This window comes from Aulonocara stuartgranti, assembly GCF_965226115.1.
Source record: "Aulonocara stuartgranti genome assembly, chromosome: 7".
Classification (NCBI taxonomy): domain Eukaryota; kingdom Metazoa; phylum Chordata; class Actinopteri; order Cichliformes; family Cichlidae; genus Aulonocara; species Aulonocara stuartgranti.
Genome location: NC_138945.1, coordinates 54,560,832 through 54,588,684, shown reverse-complemented (window position 1 = coordinate 54,588,684; position 27,853 = coordinate 54,560,832). Strand labels below are relative to the sequence as shown.

The following is a 27,853-nucleotide window of genomic DNA, read 5'->3' as shown; positions in this document are numbered from 1 at the left end:
CCAGTGTGTGTGAGAGAGGCTTAACTGTTATCATCACCTGTTTTGAGCCAACCTAAACCATTTCCGTGACTGAGAGAAGAACAAAACACAGCCAGAATTTAACAGCACCTAAGTTAAATTACTTTATGTTATGATAACAGTAAGTTAGCAGTCATTGTTTGTTTGTTTTTTTTACTAATAAGATGTCCCTACACTCTTTTGTTGTGCCTTAATTCAAATATTTACTGCAGACACCATCCTTTATAAACAATAAAGAAGAGTCAAAGTGCTGCTGTAGCCTCAGCAGGGGTCAGGAGCTTATCACATGGAGCTTTTTATCTCTGGGTTTCTTTCAGCTAATCATATTCCTTAGTCATCGTCTTATTAGCCTAATTGCCCCCCATAGGAGAAGATAGGGGACTTATTTCACTGAGACTGAGGATTCATTTCATGTTTCTCCTCTTATTGTTGTTTTCATATTTACGCCTCTGTATTTAGGGAGGTTTTGGAAGAAGCTGCTTATTGTCTCCTCTAAAGCAGTGCACTGACAAAAGAGGCTAAAGTGATTGTGTAACTCTCAAAGTGATATCTGACTTTGTTAAAGCGAATACTTTTCCTTACAGATAAATCCCAGAAATTGAAAGATGAAGTGAAGTTTCTGCAGAGACAACCAGTGTTTGGTTTCTAAACTTTCTTCCACTGTTTGTCACTGAGTGCACCACAACAATCACTTTAACACTCATGCTTTTGGTTACACTTCACAAATTTTTTGAATCATGTTAAAGAGGTTTAAAATCTATCATGGGTTTTTTTTTCTTTTTGTGTGGTCTTTTAAATTTGCTTGAAATTGATGTTCTTTTACTAATGTCTGTATTTTGTCCGTGTCACATTACAGTGCAGCGCTATTCAAATTTCATCCAACATGAACTGATCTTTGACAAAAAGTGTTTTGGTCACTGTAGCAAGTCTTAAACATATTCTAGGTTTTATTTGTGCTGTGGTGTTCACTAATCTGCCAAATCATATGAAAACAAAATCATACAAATCATATGGAAAGAAAAAGGTTTGCAAGGAGGTGGGAATATATATATGTCAAGAGATTAAAAAAAAACTCTTCAAAGTGCATTTTCACATTAATGTATAATAACTTTAGGGAAAAATCAGTCAAAGCACTGTAGTGATGAGACATCAGCAGCTACAGTTAATATTATATTATAATTTTATCACGTAAAAAGCATGGTGCCATTTAAAAAGACACACATTTAATCCAATTCAGTTTTATTTATATAGCACGAAATCACAACAACAGTTGCCTCGAGGTATTTTATATTGTAAGGCAAAGACGTCAAAATAATACAGAGAAAACCCCAGCAATCAGATGACCCCCATTAACACTTAGCACTTGGCGACAGAGGGAAGGAAAAACTCCCTTTTTATCAGGAAGAAACCTCAGGCATAACCAGGCTCAGGGAGGGACAGCAATCTGTGGTTGGGCGTGATGGGAGGGACAGAGGACAAAAGACACATCAGATCAAAATCCCTGTATAGGAATTTCTTTTATTTATGCATTATTCAGATTATTTTATTGTATAATGCCTTGGTGCCACTGGATTTTAACATGTCTCACACTCATGCAGTTAGACAGAGGGTGGGGGTCTGGTAAGGAAGTTGGGGGAAGCAGACAACTCCACAGGAAGAATCTTTTGTCTCTTCGATGACTCTGGGAGGTAGCAAGGGAGTGTGAGCCTTAGGGTGTGAAACAGCTGTGTACTGCCTTTTGTTTTTGAAGAAGGTATTTAAGTGAGAGCCACTTAAGAGACTCTGCTGACAGTCTGTCCCACGATCATGCAGGCTCTCCACCAAGCTTGGTTTTCTGTTCTTTGTTTGTGATTAAAGAATGTTAGCTACCGCTCACCGCTTGTCTGCAGGCTTTATTTAATGGAAAACTTCCACAACATCCCCAAGCATCAACCTTATCTCTTTTATTGTGTTTAACATGACCTGGCAGCACAGCGGTGCAGTGGTTAGCACTGCTGCTCCACACCAAGAAGGTCCAGGGTTTGACTCCACCAGCTGTCTGCAGTCTCTCTGCACAGAGCTCCCATGTTCTTCCACAACACTCTGGCTTCCTCCCACTGTCCAATGACTGTTAGGTTAGGTTAACTGGTGATTCTAAATTGTGTGAAAGCAAGCGTGAATGGTTGTGCAATTCTGTGTATTAGCCCTGCACCAGATTGGCGACTTCTTGCCCGATGGCAGCTGGAAAACCCTTCAATTTCATAAGTAGTAATACTAGTTGTTCAACACATGCATTAATAGCAGTGATACTACTGAACTGCATTCCTCGTGGCCCAAGATGTCATTTGTCATTCATATAAGAGTAAATAGTTTTTCCACTACTTTCTCCTACTTCATAAGGTTTATAGTACAAAACCAAAGGGGAAAAATACACAAGGAGTGTGTACAGATCCTTTTCTATGTCACCTTAAGCGCCTGGTCAAACCAGCGTGCTGCAGTGTCCTCATTTGATTGGTCTGGATTAGAAACATAGCCTATAGTGAGTTTGTCAAGTAAATATGTACACACAGAGAAATGACTGTAGACTGAATTGCCTTACTGTCTTGGGAATTTTAAACCCTAACAATGCAAGTGAAAAAACATTATTGTTGAAATTAATATAAATATTTTTATTGCAATTTGTAGGCTTAAACAAAACATAGCACTGTTATGTGGAGAACTGGCTCTCAGCTTCTCTCTGCGAGGGAGAAAGTTGTCCTGATGTTTTAATCTTTTAACAGTTTCGTCCGACCAAACTGCAAGAAAACTGTTTGGTTAAAGCTGAAGATATAATGTGTGGACTCACTGCTTTTCTCTTAGATAAATCTGTAAATGTTGTTGAAGTTGAACAAATTTCTGTGAGATATTTATGATTAGTTTTTACATCTTACAAGAAACAATTCATTTAAATGTGAATACGCATAGTGGAAATGAAGAGTAATTAGTTAATTCCTTAAATAAAACAATTGTGCCGCCAGCTCTGTATGTCTCCCTGCTACGGATTTGAAAAGTTCTTCCATTCACAAATGTAATTTTTGTGCAGATGTACGACAGGATGTGACACCAGTTTAAATGGGGGGGGGGGGGGGGGGGGGGAATGCATTTGCATTTGTATGAAGAAGCAGCTCGCTGTATCGTTCAAGTATCCTGCTTCCAGCTCTTTTCATAATTGCAGCGTTAATTCTGTCCCATTTCTGGTCAAATGGTCAGAACTGCTTTCTGTTCTGCTGCTGATCTCACAGCATGTGGCAGTGAGATTACACACCGCCCTGCCTGAACACTTACACCATCCGCCGACCAGCGACCGTGTGTTCCGTGTAAGAGGAGGCACGGCTTTGCTTGCCTTTAATAAAGACTGAATAGCGGCAGCATCTATCTAAATTAGGATTAGACTTTGCAAACAGATGTTCCTCTTGCCTGGAGTCTTTAAAAAAATGTACTTGCACACAGCCAAAGATTAGCATTAACCTGACTTAATGAACTTTACACTCTGTTGCAAGCCTGTAGGGATAATACAACAAGTCTACTGTGTTTATGTAATGCTTCATCTTATTTATACCTGTGCCTTTTCTCCAAATAACACACCAAAAGCAGGAAGATACTGGGATAAAAGTGATGAGAGATGCCTAATTTAACAGACTCTTTATTTGGATTGGCCAACTATAAGTATTTCTCTTGAAGTGTGTGTCTCTTTATGTGCATTGGTGTGTGTGGCAGACAATGGCCAGGATTGCTCTCCCTGTTAAGTGTTATATTAGCGCTGGCCAAGATGGGAGGAATGGAACGAAACATTGCCTATTGACCTGCTGATTAAGCACTAGCCATTATTGCTTGAACTAATCGTACCTGATGGCTCCTCCAGGCAGACTGAGAGAAAGAGAGATTGGGAACCAGGCACGGCAGAAAGTCCTGCAACTGATTAATGTGTGTATTTGTGTGTGCGCGTGCGTGCGTATGTGTGTGTTCTCCGTCCTTTCTTCGTAATAGCATCAGGCATCTGCTTGACCTTATCTGTGCACTACATTATTATACTCCATTGTGGTCATCGGGCCATCTGGGGTCTTGGCATTGATCTTATTCTATTATCTTCTGAAATGGATTTTCTTTGTTGTAAGAAACTACAAATGGGGCAAGACTCCAATACTCCCATTATACCAGGGCCAAGATGACCCACACTGTTTTGTTAACTTGCCATGCATCAAGCGCTTGAACTGTTTGTTAAACAAAGCAGCAAAGAAATGATTATGAATACCTTTTAGGCTCTTAATGGTTAAAAAAAATCCTGCATTCGCAGCATCTATGCAGCTATTTGACATCAGCAGAAAATACATGAAAGTAATAAAAGCTGACAAAATGTCCTTTCAGTAACATATGTAGTCTCTCGGAACATTTGCCCCTTTGCTTTCTTGCTGCCCATTAGCTGAGAACATTGATAGCACTTTCATGTCTCTTCTCTTAATATGCAGCCTGCAGCAGCTGCTGCAAAGATTACCTTAGCTGGGTTTTTCCTGGCTTGCAATGGGTCTTTGGGGGGTTTCTGCTTACATAAAAATGATCGGTCCACTTAATTCTGTATAACTACAATAAAAGTAATGAGTCTGTTTTACCTTACCTGATAGAAGTCTGAGCATGTTCCCTTTAAGAAAGGAAGCATACAACACTTGAGAAAATAGTACCAAATTACCAAAAAACCCAATTAAAATTGCTTTCTGTTTATTATACAGTGATTTTTCTTTAACTCTGGCTAAAACTATAGCCAATTTATCAAGACTATTTTAACTACCTATTAAGCCTACAGCGGGAAAATGTGTTGCAATATACTGTAAAAAACACTGATCTCTATCCATCGGAGTGACTTGAGCTGCAGGCGTGAAATAATTATTAATACCAATACTATTGTGTTCAACAGAAGGATGGGTGTGGCCCACAGAAACCCTAGCATTCTGCTAATGCACGCTGATAAAGGATTTCCGACAGGGTGTACTCGCTTGATGGGACCAGTTTTGAAATGTTAGCCACAACAGATGTCAGGAAAATTGTCATTTTCAATCACAAAATAAATATGAATATTAAACAGCTGCTGTTGGATGCGTGATGTCAAAACTGTGGTGCTGTGATTTAGGCCTACAATCTCTTGAATGATTTAAAATGTTATTGTTTTGACCCCCCTCTGTTACATAGATAAAGACTTTATTTAATCCCACACTGGGGAAATTCACTTGTTACAGCAGCACAAGGGTCAAAAAGAAAAAGTGAATTAGAGATATATTAGAAAAATAAAAATAAAAAAATAAATAAGAAAATACAGTGTACAAAAAACCCTGATAAAAATATAGATCCAATTAAATACAGCAGCAATTTGTACTGTGTATAAGTGGTTGCTATATATTGTAAAATATACTAGAAGACATCTCATATTTTTGTATGTATAGAAACAGCAGTGGGAATGATAGTATATACATGTATTTTTTAATACATCACTCCAGGAATTTACAGCAAGTTATAATAACGTCAAGAACAGCTTTCTTTTCTTTTCTGGTACATATGAAACAGACAAGATATAGCATCTTAATTAGTGATGCTAGGTTTAGGATGCTTAATACTTTTCTCTCTGCTTGCAGTAAGCAAGGCCAAGCTACACTTCTCCTAGCTGTTTCATATTAAAGAGGGCCAACTATGATATTTTTATTTGTAAACTCTAACTACAGTAGAGTAGATAAAGTAGATTATTTGTCTTGTACTGGGTCTTGATGGATTCCCCTCAGTTCATCCGCAGTCTAATACAATATATTTTGCGCTCTCTTTCTACTTTAACCCAACTTTCTTCTGACTAACAGTACCTCATAAATGCAACGTTTGAACAGTAGGTGGGAGGGGCTTCTGAGTGTCTTATTAAGGCTTTCTGTGCTCCTTGACATCATGAAAATCCAAAACTAGAAAAAAATACTTACCATCTGTAGTACATTCACATCCACAACATAACAGCATATGATAGGGAAAAAAGGGAAAGAAATACATGAACAGATATGAACTGACTGAATTAATCTTCATATTTTTCAAGGAAGCAAAATAACATTGGGCCATAGGGCCTTACAGCAAGAAGGTCCTGTGTTTGAGTCCATCATCTGGCTGTGCCTCTGTGGACTTGTATTTTTCTTTGGATTATTGGGTTCCTCTCATAGTCCAAAGACTTACATTGAAGTTAGGCTAATTGGTCTCTGGGCAGGGTATACGCTGCCTCTTGGCCTATGGCAGCTGGGATAAGTACCAGCTTCCCTGCACAACCCTGAATTGGATAAAGTGGATAGATGATGGGAAAATAACATTATAATGGCACACAACTGGTTAAATTATTTAAGTATGGGGTTTTAAGTAACACTGGCTACCAGCTAACCTGTCCGATTTCTCCACAAGTGAATGGTTTATGTCTTTAATAGTGAGGTTCACATTAGGTAGTAGCCTTTCTCTTAAGGAGAAAAGATGAAAAGATCGGACAATATTTCCCACATGTCAAACTATTCCTGTAAAGTTTCAAATCTGTGACTATGTGTCTTTAAATTATAAAGAGTTCTTTTGACCTTCAATCACTTTGGCAATATTTCTGGGCTGCCAAACGCCATCCATCCATCCATGTAGTTTAAACTGTGCCCATAAATGTCACAAGTGAAAGGGAGAGGCTATTATTAAATCTCACAGTGTTATACATTGTCTCAGCTCACAAGTGAAACATTACACCTGCATATTTGTTAGAGAATAAGAAATAATTCACTGCACATTATATCTGAGTCGGCACAGTTGCTGGCACTATTTTACTCCTTGCCTTTGTGGCTTGAAGTGTTTTGGCTGAAATCCATTTCAGAATCAACATCCAAGAAATGAGGCTCTGAATGCGCAAGGCTGCACCAGGGCTGTGATACAATCCAAGCAGCTTTTCTCATTAGTCATGTTTGCTGTATTGTTTATGAGAACAACCTGAGGTCGGCAGTAATTGACCGCACGTACTCGTACTGTTGAATGGTTCACAGTAGCGTTTCCAGTAAGCCCCTTAGTATGCTTCAAGCAATAATTGAATGAATGCAGGTAGAAAGTGGTTGGTGATGTTCTCTTCCCTCCCATTTTTGTCCGCGCCTCTCTCCCGTAACGTCTCTGCTGAGCCTCCAAACCTCGGGAGCTCCTCGGGCTTGCTGTTGAGCTCGCTAATGGATATCTGTTTTCTCTGAGCTGCACTGTATAGAGGGGATTTTACCTCATTGAATATTGTGTTATCTAAATCCTCATTAGGAGTGACTCAGAGAAGAGAAGAGGCAGTAACAATAGCGCCAATTTGAGCTACACTATGCTTCATGAGCTTTTTATATTCATGAGAAACTTTTTCTACACTGAATTAATTCAGTACGGACAAAATTATGTAGCAACATCCACTGCTGATTTTTAAAAAGTTCTAAAGAGTAAACCAGTCATGTATGGATTGCCCTAGTATATCGTTTTGACTTTTTTAACATTTTCATTGTATTTTAAACAGAAGAGCGAAACAACGCATGTGACAATAATGATCACAGCACCTTTGAAACTGCGTTGATATAGAAATACATTACTGAAAGGCATAAATATACAAATTTGAGAAATTTAAAACACATTTAAAACATTTTTTTGTCGTTAAGAAACATCAGTCATATTTTTGAACTCTTGCTAAAAAATATATATGAAGTCACAAATTAACGTTTGAACTGGTTTATGAACGCTTAATAACCTATTTACTAATCATTTATAGATGAGATTTGTAGAGGATTAACTTTACAGTTAACAATAGGAAAATGTAATACATACAGCTAGGTTACTGACGGTTAAAACTCCAGTTGCTGCATGATTTGGCAAACTGACATCGCAAAGCAACCTCTATTACACTTCGATCTGGTGACTATGGAGGCCATTTGATTTCAGTGAACTCACTGTCACGAGTAACCAGGTATTTCCAGGCTGTAGTGTTTAAACAAAGCTCATTTGGTAATGAGGGAACCAAAATGTGCCAAGAAAATATCCCCCACACCATTACACCACCGCCAGCAGCCTGAACCACTGATACAAGGTGGGATGAATCCATGCTTTCATGTTATTTATGTCAAAATCTTCCCCTGCCATCTGAATGTCACAGAGAAAATCAAGACTCATCTGACCAGGCAACAGTTTTTCCAGCCTTCCATTGTCCGCTTTTCCTGTTCTTGGCCTGACAGAAGTGGCATCTGGTGTGGTATTCTGCTGCTTTAACCTATCTGCTTCAAGGTTTGACATGTTGGGAATTCAGAGATGCTCTTCTGCATACCTTGGTTGTAACAAGTGGTTATTTGAGTTAATAGTGGCTTCCTGTGAGTTTAAAGCTCCCCTCTGAACCCTTTGACAACAAGACATTTTCACCCTGAGAACTTCCGCTCACTGGATATTTAAACATTAGTAATTTGTTACAAACCACTAATCAATAATCTTTATTTTTTTAAGGCTTGTATGTATAATGTATAAGCACAACTATTGTGCCCTATTAGAAAGTTCAGCTAAAGTAACATACAGTAAGGCTTAAAGGAGGTAGATGTGACTGCTTTATTCACCCCCCATTGGGGCTGATTAATTTTTTGGTGATTATAGTGATTTACACAGCAATTAAGAAACAAAAGGAAGGAGAGGCAGAGGGTTTTAATGTGGTCAGCAGGGCTCCAGCGACGCTGCTTAAGTATGTCATTTGCGATGGGTACAACATTTCATGAGAGTATTGGTGACAGGTCAGCCCAGTGTGTCTCCTCCCCACATCTCACCACAACCCAGCTGTAGTTTGGCTGCCATGGCCTGCGGAGCAGCACTGGCCTTCTGTGTTCGAAGCTGCGGTGCTTCCCTACAGTGCCTCTGTAAAATTAAATCCAATTATATATTTCTTTAAATGCCATTTTATCCTGTAGGGGGGCTGTGGCATTTTGAAAGGCAGAAACATCACTAAAGCCTGCTTCCTCGTCTTCTTTAGTCTCACTCGTGGCACTTTCTCCTGCTGTATTAAAAATATGCATGAGCTTATTTGCCCTGATGTGGTGTTGTTGTTTTCCTCCCTACTCCTCCTGCTCCCTCTCTGCTCACCTCAGGATACACCCCAGTCCTACCGCGGGCTCCGGCACAGCAGCCTCCTCCGTGAGCACCAGTCAGGGCAAGCCATCACTCCGCCGCATCAAGGGCCGCATTCATAGGAGCAAGAGCTTGGACAGCATTGACCTCCTTGATTCTAATGTAAGTAAATGCACTGGATGCCAAAGTGATGATTTTTTTTATCATAAATACACATTTCCAAGAAGCCAGAAAAAACAGAAACACAGAAAAATTGCAATTCCAATAACGTGCCAACTAAAGAAAGAAGTTATTTAAATCTCTAAACATTTGCCCCTGTAAGGCAGGCCAATCAGGACCTGTTTGTCCCTGGTAAAGACACACGACCTGTAAAATTCACATCAGTTCTGCGGTTCTCCAACATTCCCACATACAAAGCTTGACAATAACATAAATAAATAGTTACATTAGATCATTTCAAAGCAGCAAGAAGAAAGGTAATAATAGAAAAAGAGAAATCCTTCAGCTGAGATTTGTATTCCATGAATATCAAATAGCTGATTTATAACCGGATTACAGGAGCTTTACAATGCAACCCTTTAATTAAAGTTGAATATTTCTTATATTCTTGGGTGCTGATGAGAGTTAGATTAGCGGAAACTACACTGTGCACTGACAGATGACTATAATATTCTTGAAATTGTTCCGTGATGGGATGAGTAAGCAGTGTATTTGTCATCATACCATTATTCCAGGGTTTCTACAGTTATCTTGAAAGACTGCTGAAATTGAAAAGCTGAACAGTTTCTCAGTATTCGTGTCATCATCCATGTACAGATGGAGTGGAGGCAGCTTGAGATTCAAGTTTGGCTTCAAAAGAAAAAGTACTGCATCATATTAGATTGTATAGTAGTAGCTGTCAGTATTATCAAGATATTAAATAAATGGTATAACACTGTTGAGGAAAAACGCTATTTTTTATAGCTTATTAAAGCGTACTCATAAATATGAAAATATCACTGCAAGCTAGTTAGACTGCAAAGAGAGGTGAAACAAATGCCTGACATTTATTTAATCCTCAGCATAACTGACGTGTAAAAATGCTGCGATTCTGTGGGGTAATTTCATACTTGAGGTGTATTAGTGGTTATATAACGAGATAAAACATGTTGATGTTTGCCGGACACAGTCAGGCTCCATGTCGTTCCGTTTCCAGTCTTTATGCTTAACTAAGCCGACCGACCTGCATAAAAGACACATTTTCTCACAGTGACATTTAAAATCTGCTCTAAAGTTTAAAATAAAGTTCAGGATGCTGATGAATATTTGAGGTTTATATGATCCAAAATATATAAAAACGGTTAGATTATGTTTTAGGATCAAGCCACACACAGAGACACACATACACAAAACACTCTTTTTATATTCAGAGCGCAGGTGTCTCAATTGTTGAATCCACCAAACTGTTCCTAAATGCTCAAAGTAAAACCTGTCACATTTTTCCTTTCAAATCCGTAAAGTCGCTTTAAGTTATCATGACGTGCTCTTTGCAAAGCGCTTTCTGATACATGAGGCATAACAAGGAGGAGAGCGGCTCTAATGTGCGCAAATCAAAGCAAACACAGTTGTAACGCACGCATTCACAGACACAGCAGTAGACTGCTGGAGGGCCTCAGCCTCAGGGGAGCAGTATCGCGTTGACAGCTCGGCGACCTGACTAGGAATTCTGCTCAATTGTTCCATCTCATTAAAGGAAAACCTCTCAGCAGGTTTAATTATTAATACAAGGATTGGTAGAAAAAAATAATACCAGCCCTTGAGAACATGAGTTTTTATTGCCTCTGGGGTATATATGTAGTTTCTTTTGAAGTGTTGTAATTTCTTTTAAACAAGTTATAATCACATAAAATGCTTTTAAATACTATTAAGTGTATTTTGAGAGCTTATTTTTAGCTTCAGTAAGCAAATAGCAGCATATAGCACAGTTCGGGTTCATGGATTTGTTATCAGTTTTGCAGGTATTTGTGATAAACCACATACTGGGAGCTGTTTGACTTGAGGATGGCGTTATATGAAAGAGGATCCCCGGTGTTGCTGCAATCCATCTGAACTGAATTTCACAGCAATCAATCCTGTAATTGCTGAAGTATTTTGCCCAAAACCATAAATCACGACCTCATGGTGGCATGAGAGTAAAAGTCGGAGCATTATGAGAAAAAAAAAAAGGATTTATCCTTATTTATCCCCTGGTGATCATGGGATATCTGCATTAAATTTGCCTTTGTATAAATCCATAAAGTAGTAGCAAAGATACTTTTATTTCAATAAAAGGAGAAACTGTTGGCCTGAAGTCACTATTGTAGGATTCAGCATAAGCGCAATCCATCCAATACTTGAAATGCTTCAGTGTAAGTGGCGGATCAATTGAGTGACAGGCTGATATTTTTTTTTTTATCCCTAAAGCCATTTAATTAACGTGGCTAAAAGCAGCGAAAACCCTCCTGCACAGTGAGTTTAGCGGCGCATATCAGTCATTGTCTGCACTGACAAAAAAAAGGAAAGAATTGTCATGACTGACTAAACAAAAGACCTACATTTGAAAAGTAATTACAAAATCAACATTCAGTTCCCATCCAGCAAACCTGGCGGTGATATGGTGGAGGCTTTTAGGCTGTAATTGACAGATTAGTGGTGGCCTTGATTTTGAGCCATGCATAACCAACCTAAGCTTTCATTGGAATAAAAAAAGCAGTGTGGCGTTTCTGCATTCTCGTTTCCTATCACGCTCTGTAAGTCATACACCGTGCTGTCATTTGTCTTTATGACCTACCGCTCAGAGAGGATACTTGAAACAGCCTGAGTGGCCACTACCTCACCAGAGACTGAGAGCTCAGCTAAGGGATCCTGGGCCTTTCCAGGGTATATTTCTTTAGCATGGGCTGCGTGTGCAATAGAGGAAAACTTGCTGACTTGCCCAAACTCAAATGCAGCTGATGGAAGTAACGGTCCGCCTTACAGTGAGTGATGACACCGCAGGATGCTGAGCTGAGGAACAGTTTCCATTACATCCCGCTGGCATGTCACACCAGACACAACACTGCCACTGAGCCTCTGGATGATGTGCATTCATTTTATACAATCCCACCCCCCAAAAATTAAAAAATAATGTAAAAACTTTTGCCTGTTTGGCTGATTCAACACATGGGTAAAGATATTAATCAACTGAGTGTATGAATTCAGGTCCATAACTATCATTGCCCATCAGTGTGGAGCTAAATAATCAATAGTAGTTAAGACTTTGTTTATATTGATTGCTTCTTTTGATTGCTTTTCTCTCTTGATAGTCAGGGGAGGACTTTGGCGCGTGGCCCACTCCCGCTGTCATTTGTATTGGCAAGCAGTGCACTTGTTCACAGAAAGCTTGAATCAGATTTTAGTGCCAAGGCTGCAGAAAGCACAACAGAGATGGAGAAGGGGGGTTAACTACAGTCTTTTTATGCACCCAGTGCCTTTGTGTATGGCAGGAGTTATTTTTCCATGTTCACGAGTGACACTAACTTTGCAAAGCAGTGTTGCACACAGTGGAGCACAAAATCCCATTTTCGTTATCATTTACACTTCTAATATCTTTGACTCCGGTGCTCTAAAAAAATACATTGCTTGATGTATTTTGTTCCTGAATGTGTGGCTCTTTGCGTGCGCTATGTTACATCAAACGTCTTTTACAGACGAGCAGAAAAAGGCCGTGTAGCCTTGGTGCAACTGGGCTTGCTGTTTTCGTGTGTGCGTTGATTTTGGGAGAAGATGTGTTTTTAATGCAGTGTTTTTCCTGCTCTCTCAGCTGTTTTGGAAAATGTTAAAGGAATGTTTGCTGCAAAGGCTATAACCAGGTGAGCTGCAGAGAGAAGCTATAACTGCATCAGCAGGGAGGAGATGCAGCTAAGCCATGATAAAGAGCACAATTAAATTAATTACTCCTTAACTGATCAGGATCAGTCACTACCTGTGCCCGAGGTTTGCACCGGTCAAAGCCTAATCTCTTATTAGTTCTGCTTGCCTTATTCCACTCTCAAAATCCCATCCTTGGCTGCAATCTGCCATGGACACAGGCACTCCCCCCCCCCCCAACTACCACCTAAAAAGCCCCAGCGTAAGCATTTATTCACTGCTCAGTCTTAGGAAAGTGCTGCAGATGCATTTACAGAGAGAGCAACTGCAGCTGAATTAACCAATCTGCATATTCAGGGCCTGTTACCAGGAGATTGTTCCCATGCGATGAAGGAATGGAAGAGCGGGAGCGGAGGGCCGCACCTGAGCGGGACGCACAACAAGAGCTGTGGAAAGGAGGGATGAACAGTGCATAGGGGGTGGGTGCAGGAGATTTATCACGACTAACACAATGGAAGGAGGAGCAGGGATGAGTAAGGGGGGTCATGGGGGAAGAACTGGGATTGGAGCAACTGATTTCCTCTACATGAGGCAGGTCTGTTATGTAAGAACAGTCAAATGGATGATTTTTATGTCCTGTTGGTGATAAGCACTTGAGGGGTGGTTGGAGGTGATTCAGGGGGCTTATATGTGACACTGAGCTTGAGCGGACCATGTGTGATGCTGCTGATGTGTGTGATCCCAAATGCTGTGCGGTGGGAATGGCAGATGTTGAGGACGTGTCTTGGGGGTGTGACCCGAGAACAAGGACTATCTATGTGTCCTCGGTTAGGACATCTGGTGGGGTCAGTTAAGGCTCTATGATGACACTGCACGGTGCTTTGTAGCATTTGCTAATTCACAAAAAATTGTGCATTTTGACCCCTAATTAACTAGTTATTGCATGTTTATGTAACGCTTCTGTTTCTGTCAGCATTTGCGATTTCCTCTTGTCCAGAGTCCTTGCTTGTCAGTGGACAATTTGAGGAAAATAAATTGTGCCTCTGAATTGTTGTACTCTAGTCCCTCATCTACAACAAATCATCTCAAAAGAGAAGACTCAAACTCACATAAATTCCAACAACTCTATTGACTTTTCCACTTGATTTATGATAGGGGGTGCGAGACCTGGGCAGCGGGTCCTGTGTGCAGCTGAGGTTTACTGAAAATGTTGCACTACACCAACATCTCACACACATGCACATTTCCTGTTGTAAAAATACAGCCCCAATCTATTACCGCCACAATAAAAGACCCTCATTACGATGTTGGCTGATTTTCAAGGAGGACTCAAAGTTCATGTTGAGGACCTGAGGGTATGGTCAAGTGAAGGACGCCCAGCAGGATGATGTAATGTTGGTATGAATCAAAATGGTGGCCATGGTGGGCAAGTCAGGCATGAAGAATGGAAGAGTGAGGAGGCTGCGCCGAGACAACTTAATCAATCACGAGGGTTGTGGACGCGCCGTAGATTACAATGTCCGCTGATTGATTATCATGACATGAGCGCATGCTGGTTTTCTGGAAGCAAATACATTTTACAGGCAGCAAATATATATGTTGCATTTCCCAGCAAACACCTCAGAGGAAAATGTGATACTAATCATATCCACAGATGAGTCATTGCATTGCTTATTGAAAAGGGTTCAGAATGATTTATTATGATAAGTAAATAATTATTGAAAAGGATGACAGTTTTTTCAACATCTGATGGTTTTATTTAGTCCAAATACACCGAGTCTCTCTCCTGAGAGAAACAGAGGTTTTAAACTTTTAAGAAACTAGTTCCAGCAACGGTGTGATTATTTTCTAAAATGAAATGGACATCAGTAAGTGATTATCACAAATAGCTGCTGTTTTATTGTCTAAATAATAACCTTCCATTGTGATAATGCTATATTGTGAGCTTTTCCCTTTACTCATTAGGTGTTTACATCAAGCAACATACTCGTTGATAGTATCAGATCATACAAATTCAGGTGAATGACGATCCAGTCCAGATGGACATTATTGACATTTAATTCTGTCTTTGAAGGAAGTCGATATGTTGATGTCAGGCAACAAGGACAACATCAGCCAATAACAACGCCAATATATCAGTGCACCCCTAGCTTCAAGTACTGTAAGGTTTAACATGTCACATCATGTTAAATGTAAGGTTTTACTTTACTGATTTATATTTCTACATGACAGATAGCAGTGTGTGTTTGTATTTTTTGTGTAGTTAGATGTGTGCGCACTCGCTGTGTAAGCGGTGCGTCTGTGTGCTTCTTGCAGCCTGCCATGTTTCTGTACATGTAGGATGTGTGTTGATGCCCAGGGAGGCACCATATGCTGTTTAGGCTCAGGAGCATCCCATCACGGCAAACCCGAACAGCCGCAGCTCCTTCATGCGTCTCCCTCCATTAGATCGCGCGTGCATCACCCGCCAACATGGGCCTGCAATCACGCAGATCCACTCTCCTCCTGCTTGTGTTCACTCCATCATGAATAATTCTTCATATAGATTTCTTCTTGCGAGGCTTGACATAGCCAGGTTCAAGACAGATAAAGTGTTCTGCTGAAAGCCTGCAGAGGGCAGAGTTTTACTACTTAAATGCACAGGAACAGAGTGACACATGCTCTCTCTTTTTTTTTTTTTTTTTTTTGGCACAGCTGACACAATAGAGAAAAAAAGGGGGGTTGGATGTTGGGTTTAGCTTTTACATAGGCACTAATGTTACGATACAAATGATCGCGACAATAAATGAACTGTGCAGCCACAGGAAGTGGTAGAGTTGATTGCTGAAGCCGATGATACAGAATTGTTTAACTCCATGCTTTTTTTAATTTATTGCATTAGGGGGGACACCTTCAACCATGCACTCTATGCCCTGATTTATCTTTTTCTCATGGGATCTGCCAGTGACTTAACCTGCACTTTAGTAAAAATTATTTTCTAGTAGAAATGAGAAGTGGAGATTTATAGCATGGTCTGGCTTATTTCCGCAGTGCGGTAAATTACACCTGGGTGATTTTTCTCCCTTTTTCTTCCTGTCTCTGTTACCCCTATCAACTGCCCTCCAAAATACCCCTTCGGTCTGGTCCAAAGGGACCATCTGATTACAGTCCACCTAGGCCTCTAATTGCTTTACTATCATCCCGAGCAAGGTTTTTCTCTTTGGAGCAAGCCAAGGATAGACAGCCGCTTATGAATCCAAAATAATTTAAAGTTCTTGATGATGGGGAATAAGAAGCAGCCACCTCATAAATTTAAGCCTTAAGTGATATTTCACATCCTGGGTCACACGGTGTGTAGGTGGTTAGGCCTTAGATCACAGGATTTCAGCAGTTCCTCTTAATGCACGCTGAAAATCAACACATTGGTGCCATTCAGCACTCTGCGGAACCAAAACTGGTCATCTAAAATCTTTAATTCCCCCTCGAGGAATTCAGCTTCATGGTTAACTTTTGCATTTGCTCAAAGGCAAAACAATTTAGCCCCCCCACCTTACTAGTGAAAAACCTCTCTATCATAACGCGCATCCACATTAACTGATTGGAATTGTTCATCTTTATTAGCATTCATGCTCCCTCCTGGGATAAACATACTTAGGTGATTGCTTCTTTGCCGGTGTACATGATGTCGTTTGATCCAGAGGATTTGGATGCTGTGGTAGACTGTTGTCACATGATCCGCAGGCCGGGGATGTGAGGCCGTTTCATGTCACCTGATATGTCTGAGCTCTCAGCCGTTGGTGGGAAAATGAGACACAGATTATAGGTTCATTTGGGGAATCTTGGAAAATATGTGTTTCCTCCCTCCTGAACATGATTTTAGCTTTTAAAAAGCACGAATCAGTAAATCCAGATTTGTCCTTTCTCAATCACATCCTGAACATCCATGGTGTCAGATGGTGTTTGTGTCATTCCTTATTTTGCACTAACTCTAGATCAGAATGCTTGCACCAGTTTATTAAACAGGCTACCTGTGTTTAAAGTGGAAATTTAAAAAAGACACTTATGTAATAGAGTATTTTCTGGGATAGCATTTTTGATCCGGTGCAATAATACGGATGGTGCAAAAGTCAAATTCTCCACAGATATACGGTGACAATTTAGCTGCTCCTTTGCAGCAAAAGCACATTTCAAAGCAGCCATTTGGCAATTCATGTGATAATAAAAATAAATAAATTATTAATTGCATTCAAAGGAAGCAAACCACAAAGACAAAAGTGAATCATTAGCTGTGCCTTACATAAAAGCGCAGTACTCAAAAGGTTAAACAGCAAACAGCTGCATGATTATCATCATAAATGCTATCTATATTTGGATGCAGGAACTGAATATTACACTCCAGGTTAAATATATATATTATAACTGATGATGCAATCACAAACTGTAAAATGAGCTTCTAATCCAGGTACCAGCAGCAACATCGTGTCTCCTAGAGCCTTCAGCTGGATTTTACCGCTCTACATGCTTTACAGAGGTCACACTTCATTCATCTATAAAACGCTGTTTGATGGGTGCTTTTCTTACCTGTTGACTTTACAAGATGCCTCCTACTCGTGAGATCACGAATGATGGCGTCTATGTGCCGCGCTTCATAACGTCACGGCCCTCTGAAAACCTTTCTGTCCTGAATTAATGGCTTGGCTGTCACGTCAGTGGGATGCTTTCTCATGCTAGAGGTCAGTGATGCTGACAGAGGACAACACAGAAATCGCAGAAACACAAGCCACTGTACAGTAGCCAGCTCACTCCGTTATGGGATTACACTGATGTACTCCAATTTGTAAAACCAGCCACTGGGTAACAAGATAAGAAACCAAGTTTTGCGTATCATCTTGCAGCTTTGGCAACATGGAGTCATGGAATATCATATATTATTCCACGTAGCTATTGGACAAATGCATTTATTTTCCTCTGCTGCAGTGCTATGTTTAACTTCTGTCATGTCATTTGATAGCTGTGGTCATTAAAGCACATAGATGGCCACGCCAGCCTTTGCTTAGTCGGCTGTTTTCCTGACCTGTACAACCGAGAGGTGACTCACGTGCCGTCAGGGGCAGTGCACTCTAAAAGCCAGCCTGCTGTGAATTTCTAATTTGCTTTTCCACTCGTGTGATTCGTTCCTACTCTGGTCATACTTGCTTTGGATCCTGTCTGTGTTTTTAGATGCACTGATGGGGGGGGGGGAGAAGACGCTGCATTATTCTGTTGCACAGCGTGTGAAACTCCCTCTGTGCTGTTGAAGTCAGTGATGCAAACACTCTTGTAGCAATAACAGAGGGTACGTCAAGGGCTTCTGCAGAAATACATTAAGAGGCATGAGCTCACATCAAAGCTACTTCAATTCACAGACGCAGATGGCAAAACAGGACATGCATTACAAGTATGGTTTGATTTTTTCTGCTTACAAACTTTGAACATTGTAATGTGTGACAAGAACTTACAATGATGAGTCTCATCCTCCAGATACACATCACACTCTCAATTACTGCAAAAGTTTTTGCTGTTATCACAATATAAGCACAGAAAAGTTGTAAGTTACAACTGCTGCTCATTACACTTTGCTTTTCCACACGACATCTGTGCCTGCCTTTGTTTATCTAATTCTTATGACCTTGGCCAACACACATTCTTCCATTCAAGATGCCCCTCACCTCCCCCTTCTCCTTCTGATCCTCCAATGAAATCTGCAGCGATCTCCTTACGTCAGCTACATTGCAGGACCTCTGTTCTCCTCCAGCATTATATTCAGGCCCTATCTTCTCCTGCGTTCATTAGTGCCAGAGGTAGAGGTGACAAGAACGGTCACACATTCTCAAAGTGATAAAATACACAACGGACGGCGCTGCAGGGAATTAGTTACTTGTGGAAACGCTAACAAACTAAAGTGCATGCGATAGAGTCTTAAGAGTGGAGTTTGGTGCAGTGCACAATTTACATTCAGCTGTATATTGATTAAATCTGTATGCCCCCATGGGAAGGAGTATTGAGCATCGTGACTGTAGGCTGGATTTTAATTCTATCCTCTGCATTTTAAATGGCTTTCTGCACCATGTAGTTACAACTTAAGTAACCTACCTCAGCTTTTCCTATAAAAAAGTTTACGTTTGAGGTTGTTAAAAGTAATAGCTAAATACATTTCTTGGTGACACAGTTTGCATTCAGAGCAACATAAGGAAGGCATCTATTCACACATGTGGAGAAAGGCATGTGGGATAAAGCGTCCTGTCCTTGTCCAGCACTGATGCCTTTAAAGGACACTTAGTGAACCCTACAGATTTGTTAAAGTCAATCTTTTGAATTACTGTTAAGTTCTGCTATTTTTTTAGTGAGATTATATAGAGCTTGAGGTTCTGTGTCTGTAACTAATGAATATGTGTTCTAGCTTTGTGTTAAATGTTTACAAATGTTGTTTGCTTTAAAAAAAAATCTTGGAGTGTCTTAGTTTTGACACTAGCGAGTACTGCAGCATTTGAATGAGCTGTGTTTTAAAAATACTTTCATTATGTTGGCAAAAAAGCAAAAAATACTATTTTAAAACTACACTTTTAAAAGTATGAATGCAAACACTGCCAATAGCCCTGTCATCCTCACACAAAAATACCTCTCTGTACTTTACCTTTTTGCACAATATGAGGAAAAGAGGGCAGACAATTTGGTTTAGTGCAAAGCATATTACCTGGAAAAAGGGGGGAAAAGGGCAGTTTGGTGGTCAAGACAAATATTAACTTCAAAGTTAATAAGTTTTTAGCGAATTGCCGTTCTGGGGGTTATTTATGACTGACTACACACTCACAAGCTTTTTATTGACAACAGAAAATTTGTTAACCTAAATAAAATGAAAATTTACCTGCTTTTTCTAATTTATTTGACCATGCGCTGATCTGCTGCCTAAACTTGTGTTATTATTTAGATTAAAATAATGATAATTTAAAACAACCCAAGCAATAAGTGTCCGCTGTTAGTCAATAAACATGTTCACCTAATGTGAAATTTAAAAGGCTTCTCGCAACCAATGCATTAATTTAAACCAGATTTAGTTTATCTAACGTATAGGCTAATAATAAATTTAAAAAGTGTAATTATAACAAGTTACATGAAAAAACATTAACAATCGTCGACGGTCCACTTCAGGAATATCTAATTACATTGATATTTATTAATCGATGACAAAATAACAGTCGCCTTAATTACTCGGGTCCTAAAACTGGATAATGATATGTTCACCGCAATCTGATAAAGCGTCTTCGGCGTGTTTTCTCCATCTTCAACGACGCGCTGGAATGGCGCTTCGTGTTGCTGGATATCACTGCTGCTGCTCCTGCTGTGGGCAGCCTCTCTGCTCTGCATCCCTGCTCTCCTCCTCCTCCTCTCCCCCCGCGGATAAACCGGAATGGTTTCTTCCAGGCGAACCTGTCACTGTCGCCGCGGCGGAGCAGGGAGCCGAAGTGTGAGCGCAGGGGGGGGGGCAGGCTTCATCCACTGCCTGCCATTGCAGTGCGGCGGCTGCTGCTGCTCTGGAGCCACACCAGAGAGACCCCTTTCCTTTTATGTGAGATTTTAACAAGCACGCCGAGAGGACCATTGCTTTCACGAAGGTGAATGGTTATCTTGATTTTTTTCCTCAAGTGCGTTGTTGGGGAGCGTGTTTTTCTTTGCAGCCGTAGGAGTTGACTAGATGTGTCCCCCTGCGGGTACAGGCGAACGATAACGGTGCAAGCCGAGGTAACTTAGCTACCTCACTACTACCAACTGCATCTGCGCGCTATGCTAAGGGGTTAGCAAGTTGCCACGCTAACGTATCTCCTATTTGAAATGGCCAATAACGAGGTTCATTAACGTATTTTATGTGGGGCATGCATAAACGGTCAGAATAAGCTACAGAATGCCTTGCGTTAGAGCTGTCATCGAGCGGACGGGTTATTAAGTGCGTCCAGGTAAGATTAGCTGGGAGTAGCTAGCCTAGCTGCTGGAACAAAATGTCGGCCAGCTAGGGGGCTGATTTGACCAAGAGGGTATAAAAGGGGCACAAGATTTAGTGTCAGGGTGCAGGACGCAAGGAGGGAGTGGTAATATGAAGTCAGCTGCTAGAAATATGACATGGTTTTTTTTTCTTCCTCTTTGTAAATTAAAGGGGGAGGTGGTGCGCTGTCTCACCTTGTACTGATGTTCCGTTAGTAAAAAACAAAAAACGAAGTGGGATTTTTGGGAAAGTAGTTAGGTCCCTAGCTGGGATTAGGTTAGTGGCACTGGACTACCTGCTCGCCTGCCCCGCTGTCGTTACATTTTAAACATGTCATAATAATACCAGCTATGTGTGTGCTTGTGTGTGTGGGGTCTTTGGTGGGGATAAACGACTGTTTGGTATGGCGCATGCAGGCTAACTTTCATTGTTAGTTTCCATACTAACCAATGGACAGCTGCTAACATGAACTGAAGGCACCAGTGTTCACCTGTTTAGTATTGATTGATGTAAGTTTTTTTTTTTGCATGTTATTATCACTTATCTCGTTTTCACATGTGCTGTAACCTATTTAATTTATGTACAGAAGACACTAGCATGTTAGGACGTGTAGAAATAAGAGATAACAATGAAGATGTGAGCTTCAGATTCTGACTTGATGTTATCCGGGATTTTAGTAATCGAAATATCCTGTATTGACTCTAATTTCTTTACCTTATCCTTCCAAAAGCTTCTTAAGGGATTCCTAAGTCAGTTTAGCTGCAGAGGAAAACAATCAACCACCTCTTTCTGGTGGTTCCTTATATCTCACAATCTTGTTTTGAATACAAAAGAAGATTGTGAGATGTCTAAGCGTCACTTCCGGCCAAGATGCCAGGTATTAAATGTGTATGAAGTTCTGTTATGTTTTTTGGAAAAATATAGCAGTGGTCCTGTCATGCATTTCACTTGTGTTGTTTTTGTTAATACAGTCTATGACTTTAGCACTGAATGCTATTTAACAATTACAGTGATTTTTTTTACCCTATCACATATATAATTACTGCATATTTTACTGGAAGTTTTGTGATTCATTGACGCACATCTTCATCTTGAACTCCCTTGTGCGTGCGACTAAAATGTGTAAATGCTGGCGACTGGCATTGTGATAGTAACACTAGATGAATCTGCAGCTGGGAAGGAAAATAGATTTGTCAAATGAAGTGGGAGAGTCGTACTACAGATGTTGTTTGTGGTTACCCTTCAGATGTTTCATTGCACAATCCAGTTTGCGTCTTTCTTTCCCTGCTGAAAAACAGATCAGAACACAGAGCTGTACAGGCAGCAACTCTGGCAAACATGTTACTGTGAAGAAGAAAATATCAACCCAAGGGCAGACATACATGTTGGTTTGTAAATCATGTTGCCCTGAGCTGTCATGAGAGCAACCATCATCTGAGTCATTGCGGTTTTGGAAGGAAGGACAAGCGCATCTGATATTTTGCCTACTTAAGTTAAATTTGACTGACTGCAGCTTTGTAATCCTGTGTATTTATAGAAACTGGCTGGAATTAGGGGCTTATCTGTTTGGTGGTGACAACAGACATACTAATGAGACTGAATTACTGTATTTATGCCATGTGTTTATACATGCTGCACCTATAAACCTTGGTTTTGCAGATAGGACTATGCACACAGATTGCTTTCTTATAAAGGATATCAAAGTGGATGGCCTCCGTGTAGATGATAAAGAATGTGTTTAAATTAAGGATGCTGGAAAACAATGGCTGAAAATGTTTGATTAGAGCCCAGTCCTGATTGTTGGGTGCTGATACCAATTTACATTTTTAGGCTTATGTATATGCAGACACAAGTCAAAGCTACATTAACAAGGAGAAAACAGAGCCATTGTTTATTAATTTACTGGAAATGTATTGTACAAACTAGATACCTGAAAATGAAGGTAGATGTCTTATCGTAAATTAAGTGTGACTTTTCCAATATTTAAAATGAAAATATGTTTTTAGGCTGTGGCTGAATATACTGGCTTTTACCCCATCCAATTTGGACTGTAGGTAACTGGATTCAGTGCCAACCTCCAAATCTGCTGGTGCTGCCGCTGCTAATGTTAGCCACATTTAGCAAATAATATGACAATGCATGTGCAATTTTGTGCACACTGCAATATGCCACACATTTTAATGGCTTTTAAAAGAAACTGAGAAATGTGATTAGGGCTGCAGCTAGCGATTATTTCAGTAATGATATAATAATAAAATAATAAGAATAAAAAATTCAATTAATCTTTACTCTGTGTTCTTGGAAGGCTTTGTGAGTTCCTGTACATGGGTTTCTGTCTGTGGAAGTGAATCAGTGAGTTTGTGTCTGTTAGCCTTTAAAGGAGAATGGGGTGGGTGCAATGAATAGACGCCAGCATATCAGCACTCTGAAGTTTGCCCTGTGCTTTGATGCAATGTTTCTGCGCTGCTTAAAACAAGATGTTATGATGGTGTAGACGTTAATTAATATTAACGTCTCAGTGTCCAACCTAAAATCCCGCACGTCAGTGGCTCAGTTTTACTGGCCCATATACATTTTTATTGGTTTGTGGGAAAAAAAAAGTTTTCATTTTTGAATATATCAATGCAATTTAATTGAGACAGTATTTTATATTATCTCACTTTGAATCCGAAAAATGTTTCTGAAAAAATCTTGAAATAAATATGGTCTAGTATTGCCATGCCCGTTTTCGACTCGCCCATTTTCGTTTCCATGTACAATAGGATGGCTGCCGTCAGCCTTCAGTAAGCTGTATAATTTAAAGGTGCCATCAGACTAAGTTAACAGTTAATCTGCAGATTTTAATAACTTCTGGAGGCTTACTGCAGACTTTTCGCTGTGTAAAACAAACTGCGGTGGATGGAGCAGCTACAAAGTCTGTTTTTCTTCACGTCTGAGTTTGTTGATCACGTGCTTTGATGAAGGACTCCCGCTCGTTTATCCCAGTAAAGGTTTTAATAATGATTACGGGAACAGCGCTGCTGTTTGGACGCTAGAAACACGCCGCTTTCTTTCACGTCTCAGTAACGGCTCCGCCTCTTTGCTCTTCGCGGTGTGTAAACAGACTCTGTTTCCATGTTAAAGTCATCATCACTGCTGCTGTTGTCAGTGTTTCTGTTTAAAGCTGGAAGCTGTGTGGACTTAATGTGGTCAGACTTTTTATTCACACGCTAATCCTAAATACGTTTGTATTGCTGGTCTGTTTTCAGTCGCAAACATGGGAGAGATGCTCGCTTTCGCGTTTCCATGGTGACATGGCGCTTCAGAGACAAAGCATCGAGAACTTTTTTTTTTATATATAATTTTTTTATAATCGAATTATTCGAAATACTCGTTGCAGCTCCAAATGTGATTGATACTCATAAATGGTTCTTCAATAAAAATGCAGTATTTTTGGACTATGCCTAGCTTAAAATCACCTCAGCTTTGACTGTTTTGCCAACTTTAGATGAGTCAAGGGTATTTTTTCCCACCACATTTTTAGTCAGCCAGGAAATGAATCACTGGGAAGGTCCCTAGTAATTATCAAGTTACTGCAAAGATGATACATAAATATGCACCATAGTCTCATAAGCTGTGATGCTGACTGTGCTAATAAGGCATTGCAAACAATGAGTTTCATATCTCGATATACGTTCTGTGTAAGTGCAAGTGCGTGAGAAGTGTTCCCGCTGATTTACCCAATGTGTTACACTGTAAATAGTTTGCATTTCAGTGCTAGTGATAGCCTCAGGGGCCACTAGAATAACAAAGAGGGGAATTAATGAGTTAGCCTGTGCTATTTTGAAGAACTGTAACATAGGGCTGGGCCATATTATACCGTTCACGGTAATGTTAGGCAACGATAGGAAAATGAAATATCGCAATAGAATGGGAGTAAAACGCGCATGCGCAGTGCCTTTGTTTTCATACGCACATGGCCGATTGTTGAGTGAAACAGATGAACCAGAATTGGTTTGTAAAAATGGTGCAACTTCCATGATGTGGAACTGGTTTGGTGTTTGTCCGTCAGATACACAACAAAGCACATTTTTTTGCAGAACATGCAAGCGGCCGTTGTTATTGTCATATTTGTCGGACTAAGATGCTCTTAAATCTGGGAGTAATCTGGGTCCTAAACTCCGTATGCTTCAGGTCAAACGAACACTGCAGCATCACTGAGCGTTAAAAACTGTCTAAATTCTTTCATCTTTAATAAAACGATCAGCATTGCTGCTTTACCAGGTGTAACTATAAAGTTTAACTTCCAGGCATCCATGAAAACAAAAGTTATTACATTTAACGGAGTTAGAAGTTAGCAGGAAGCTAGCGGAAGTTAGCTCGCTAGTTTCGCTAGTTACCTAAGCATGATATTGCATGTTCTGACTGAGAGATTTCTGAAAAAAAATCAAACGTACAGCTCTGCTATCACTTCCAACATAAATGAAGACAGGAAACTAAACAGCAGTGACGTTTGTAGGGTTACTGAAGTTGGGCTAGCTGGTATATAATGATGTGCTACGTGATCGCTAGCGACACAGCTATATTAGCATAACATAAACAGTGAAGCTGGAGGACGAACACTAACACTTTTCCACTTATAAAAGTTAACGTGAAGGTTCTTCATGGTTAGAGACAAATGCAATCGCATGGCAGGATGCTGTAAACGGACCAAACTTCAGTCAGGAGAACAACTGAGATAATCCATCCACAATACGAGGTTAGTCATCAATATACTGCAGCAACATGGGAATAGAGCAGCTGCCAGAGAATTCAACATTAATGAATCAATGGTACAGAAGTGGAGGAAGCAAGAAGAATGAGTTTAATAAAGTTTGATTTATCTGACTGCTTTGTTTCACTTAATGTGCCTTATAATCCCGTGCACCTTATGGTCCGAAAAATGCGTACTGCACACTGCAGTTTAATGTTGCAAAGCACCTCTTTTTAACTTCAGTGGATATTATACATGGTTATGCTCAGGATATGTCAGCCCATTTCTACTGGAAATGCCTTTTGGTTAAACTTTCAGCAAGGAATTTGCATTTGCACTGTTACATTTTTATAAAGCTTTAATGTACATAAAAACCAGCTTCTTGTTTAAGTGAAAATAAATGGAAGGTTGTCTTTTTGCGCTAGTAATGTTGTGGAGTTGTATTTTGTCTCGCATCAATTATATCGTCAGTTATATCGTTATCGCAAATTTTCAAATATATATCGTGATAAATATTTTTGGCCATATCGCCCTGCTCTACTGTAACATCTGTGCTTACATCTGTCCCAACATGTTAGTGTATCGTACTATAAGGATTACAGTGTATGTACGTGTCTGTTTCCTAACTCCTAGACACGTTAAGCAATGTGGATGAAACTTTCTATCTAGGATTATCAACATCTATATAGCTTTTGGGAATTATTTTATAACAATTAAGTCTATACATATTATAAATACTATTTGCGGTAGCTTATTTCAGAACGAACAGCTGCATTAACTGTTCGTAAGTTGTTGTTTGCAAATACATGATGATAAACAATTTTTAATGCAATGGCACTTTTGGATCATTTAACTGTGTCGTCATGCATATCTGTAAATAAGTGTACATCAAACAGTGACACCAATAGTTACTGTAATTCTTACACAATGAAAATGTTGCTTGCAAAGAACAAAAATAAATTAATATATTTATCATGCATTTGTTTGGCATTTACTATTTGACTGTGTAGAGTGATATAATGAAGACAAAAAGAGTAACATGTTGACTTAACATACGTGTTTGTGCCTTAATACATGAACAAACTGAACAAGCACCACAGGCCTGGCAGGAACTTGCCACGGGGCAGGTTTTTGCTAATTTACTATAATTCACTCGTGGTTTTTGTCCATTTTTTAAAAAAAAATATCATTATTTATTTGAACGACTGTTTTCACAACAAAGCATAGTTTGGAAGTATCTAATATTGCATGTGTTTAAGGCTTTTGAGTTAGCATTCTGTAGATCAAGCTATAAATGATGGTATTTTGTTTCTTATGTACTACCTCACCCTTGGACTACATTTTGGAGACAGTGTTAGTAGATCAATGGGTGTGTTGGACATGAAAAGGTCATTGCTTTGATCTGTGGCCAAATTTAGACTTCCTAGCAAACATGTTTTAACAATATGTCATTGAAATCTATGTTCTCATAATACATTTGCCCTCTGTCTGGTCATATGGCATGTTTACGTTGTGGTTGTAGTTTCAGTTACACAGAGGCTAGCTTGTGTAAATCAAGGCTGTCATAAATCCCGGTGTGAAGGGGATGTGGAATTATCAGGACGAATAGGCTTGGAAACTCTTTCATCAGTTTCATTTTGGCGTGAACCTCCTTTTTCTTATACTGTAGAAACCTCCCTTATCATTGCTGTTTTTCTTTGGCTCTGCTGTCCTCATTTCAATCACTGTGATGAAGAGGAGGTGGGGGCAGGTCAGTGGCTCAGCTTATCAGCACATTCCTGCCTTCTTGTGTGCTCTGTGTGGGGCACTGATAACTTCCACTGGGATGATTGAGTTCAGGACCAGATTTCCTGCTCTTATGTGCTCAGGACACTCTCGGGCTCTGGTTAGCATCACTAACTGGTGCTGTGGGGCCTGCAAATGGTCTTAGCTCACATTAAGCCTCCATCCACGTGAGTGAGTATCAAAACTTTTAAATTATGTTGTTATAGTTAATGGGACATAGCCAATAGGAATATACGTATTCAAATTCTTTCTTCAGAAAAAAAAAAATTGTTATTTTTACTAAAAACGGCTATATCTGATTTTAGCAGAAATCGTCTAAAAACGCACCTGATCAG

The 27,853-nt window shown here is 39.9% G+C and overlaps 1 protein-coding gene across 11 annotated transcripts in view; it reads left to right on the top strand.

Moving 5' to 3' along the window:
- tjp1b (tight junction protein 1b) overlaps positions 1-27,853 on the top strand; it is a 73,486-nt gene that overhangs the window by 11,520 nt on the left and 34,113 nt on the right. For 8 of the 11 annotated variants that reach the window (XM_082539281.1, XM_082539277.1, XM_082539279.1 and 5 more), the window contains one exon: positions 9,159-9,300. In XM_082539281.1, coding sequence (XP_082395407.1) covers positions 9,159-9,300 — 142 coding nt within the window. Of the gene's footprint in view, positions 1-9,158; positions 9,301-20,116; positions 20,637-20,656; positions 20,764-20,791; positions 20,976-27,853 lie in introns of those variants that run through there. The other 3 variants (XM_082539286.1, XM_082539287.1, XM_082539288.1) reach the window with 3 other exon arrangements.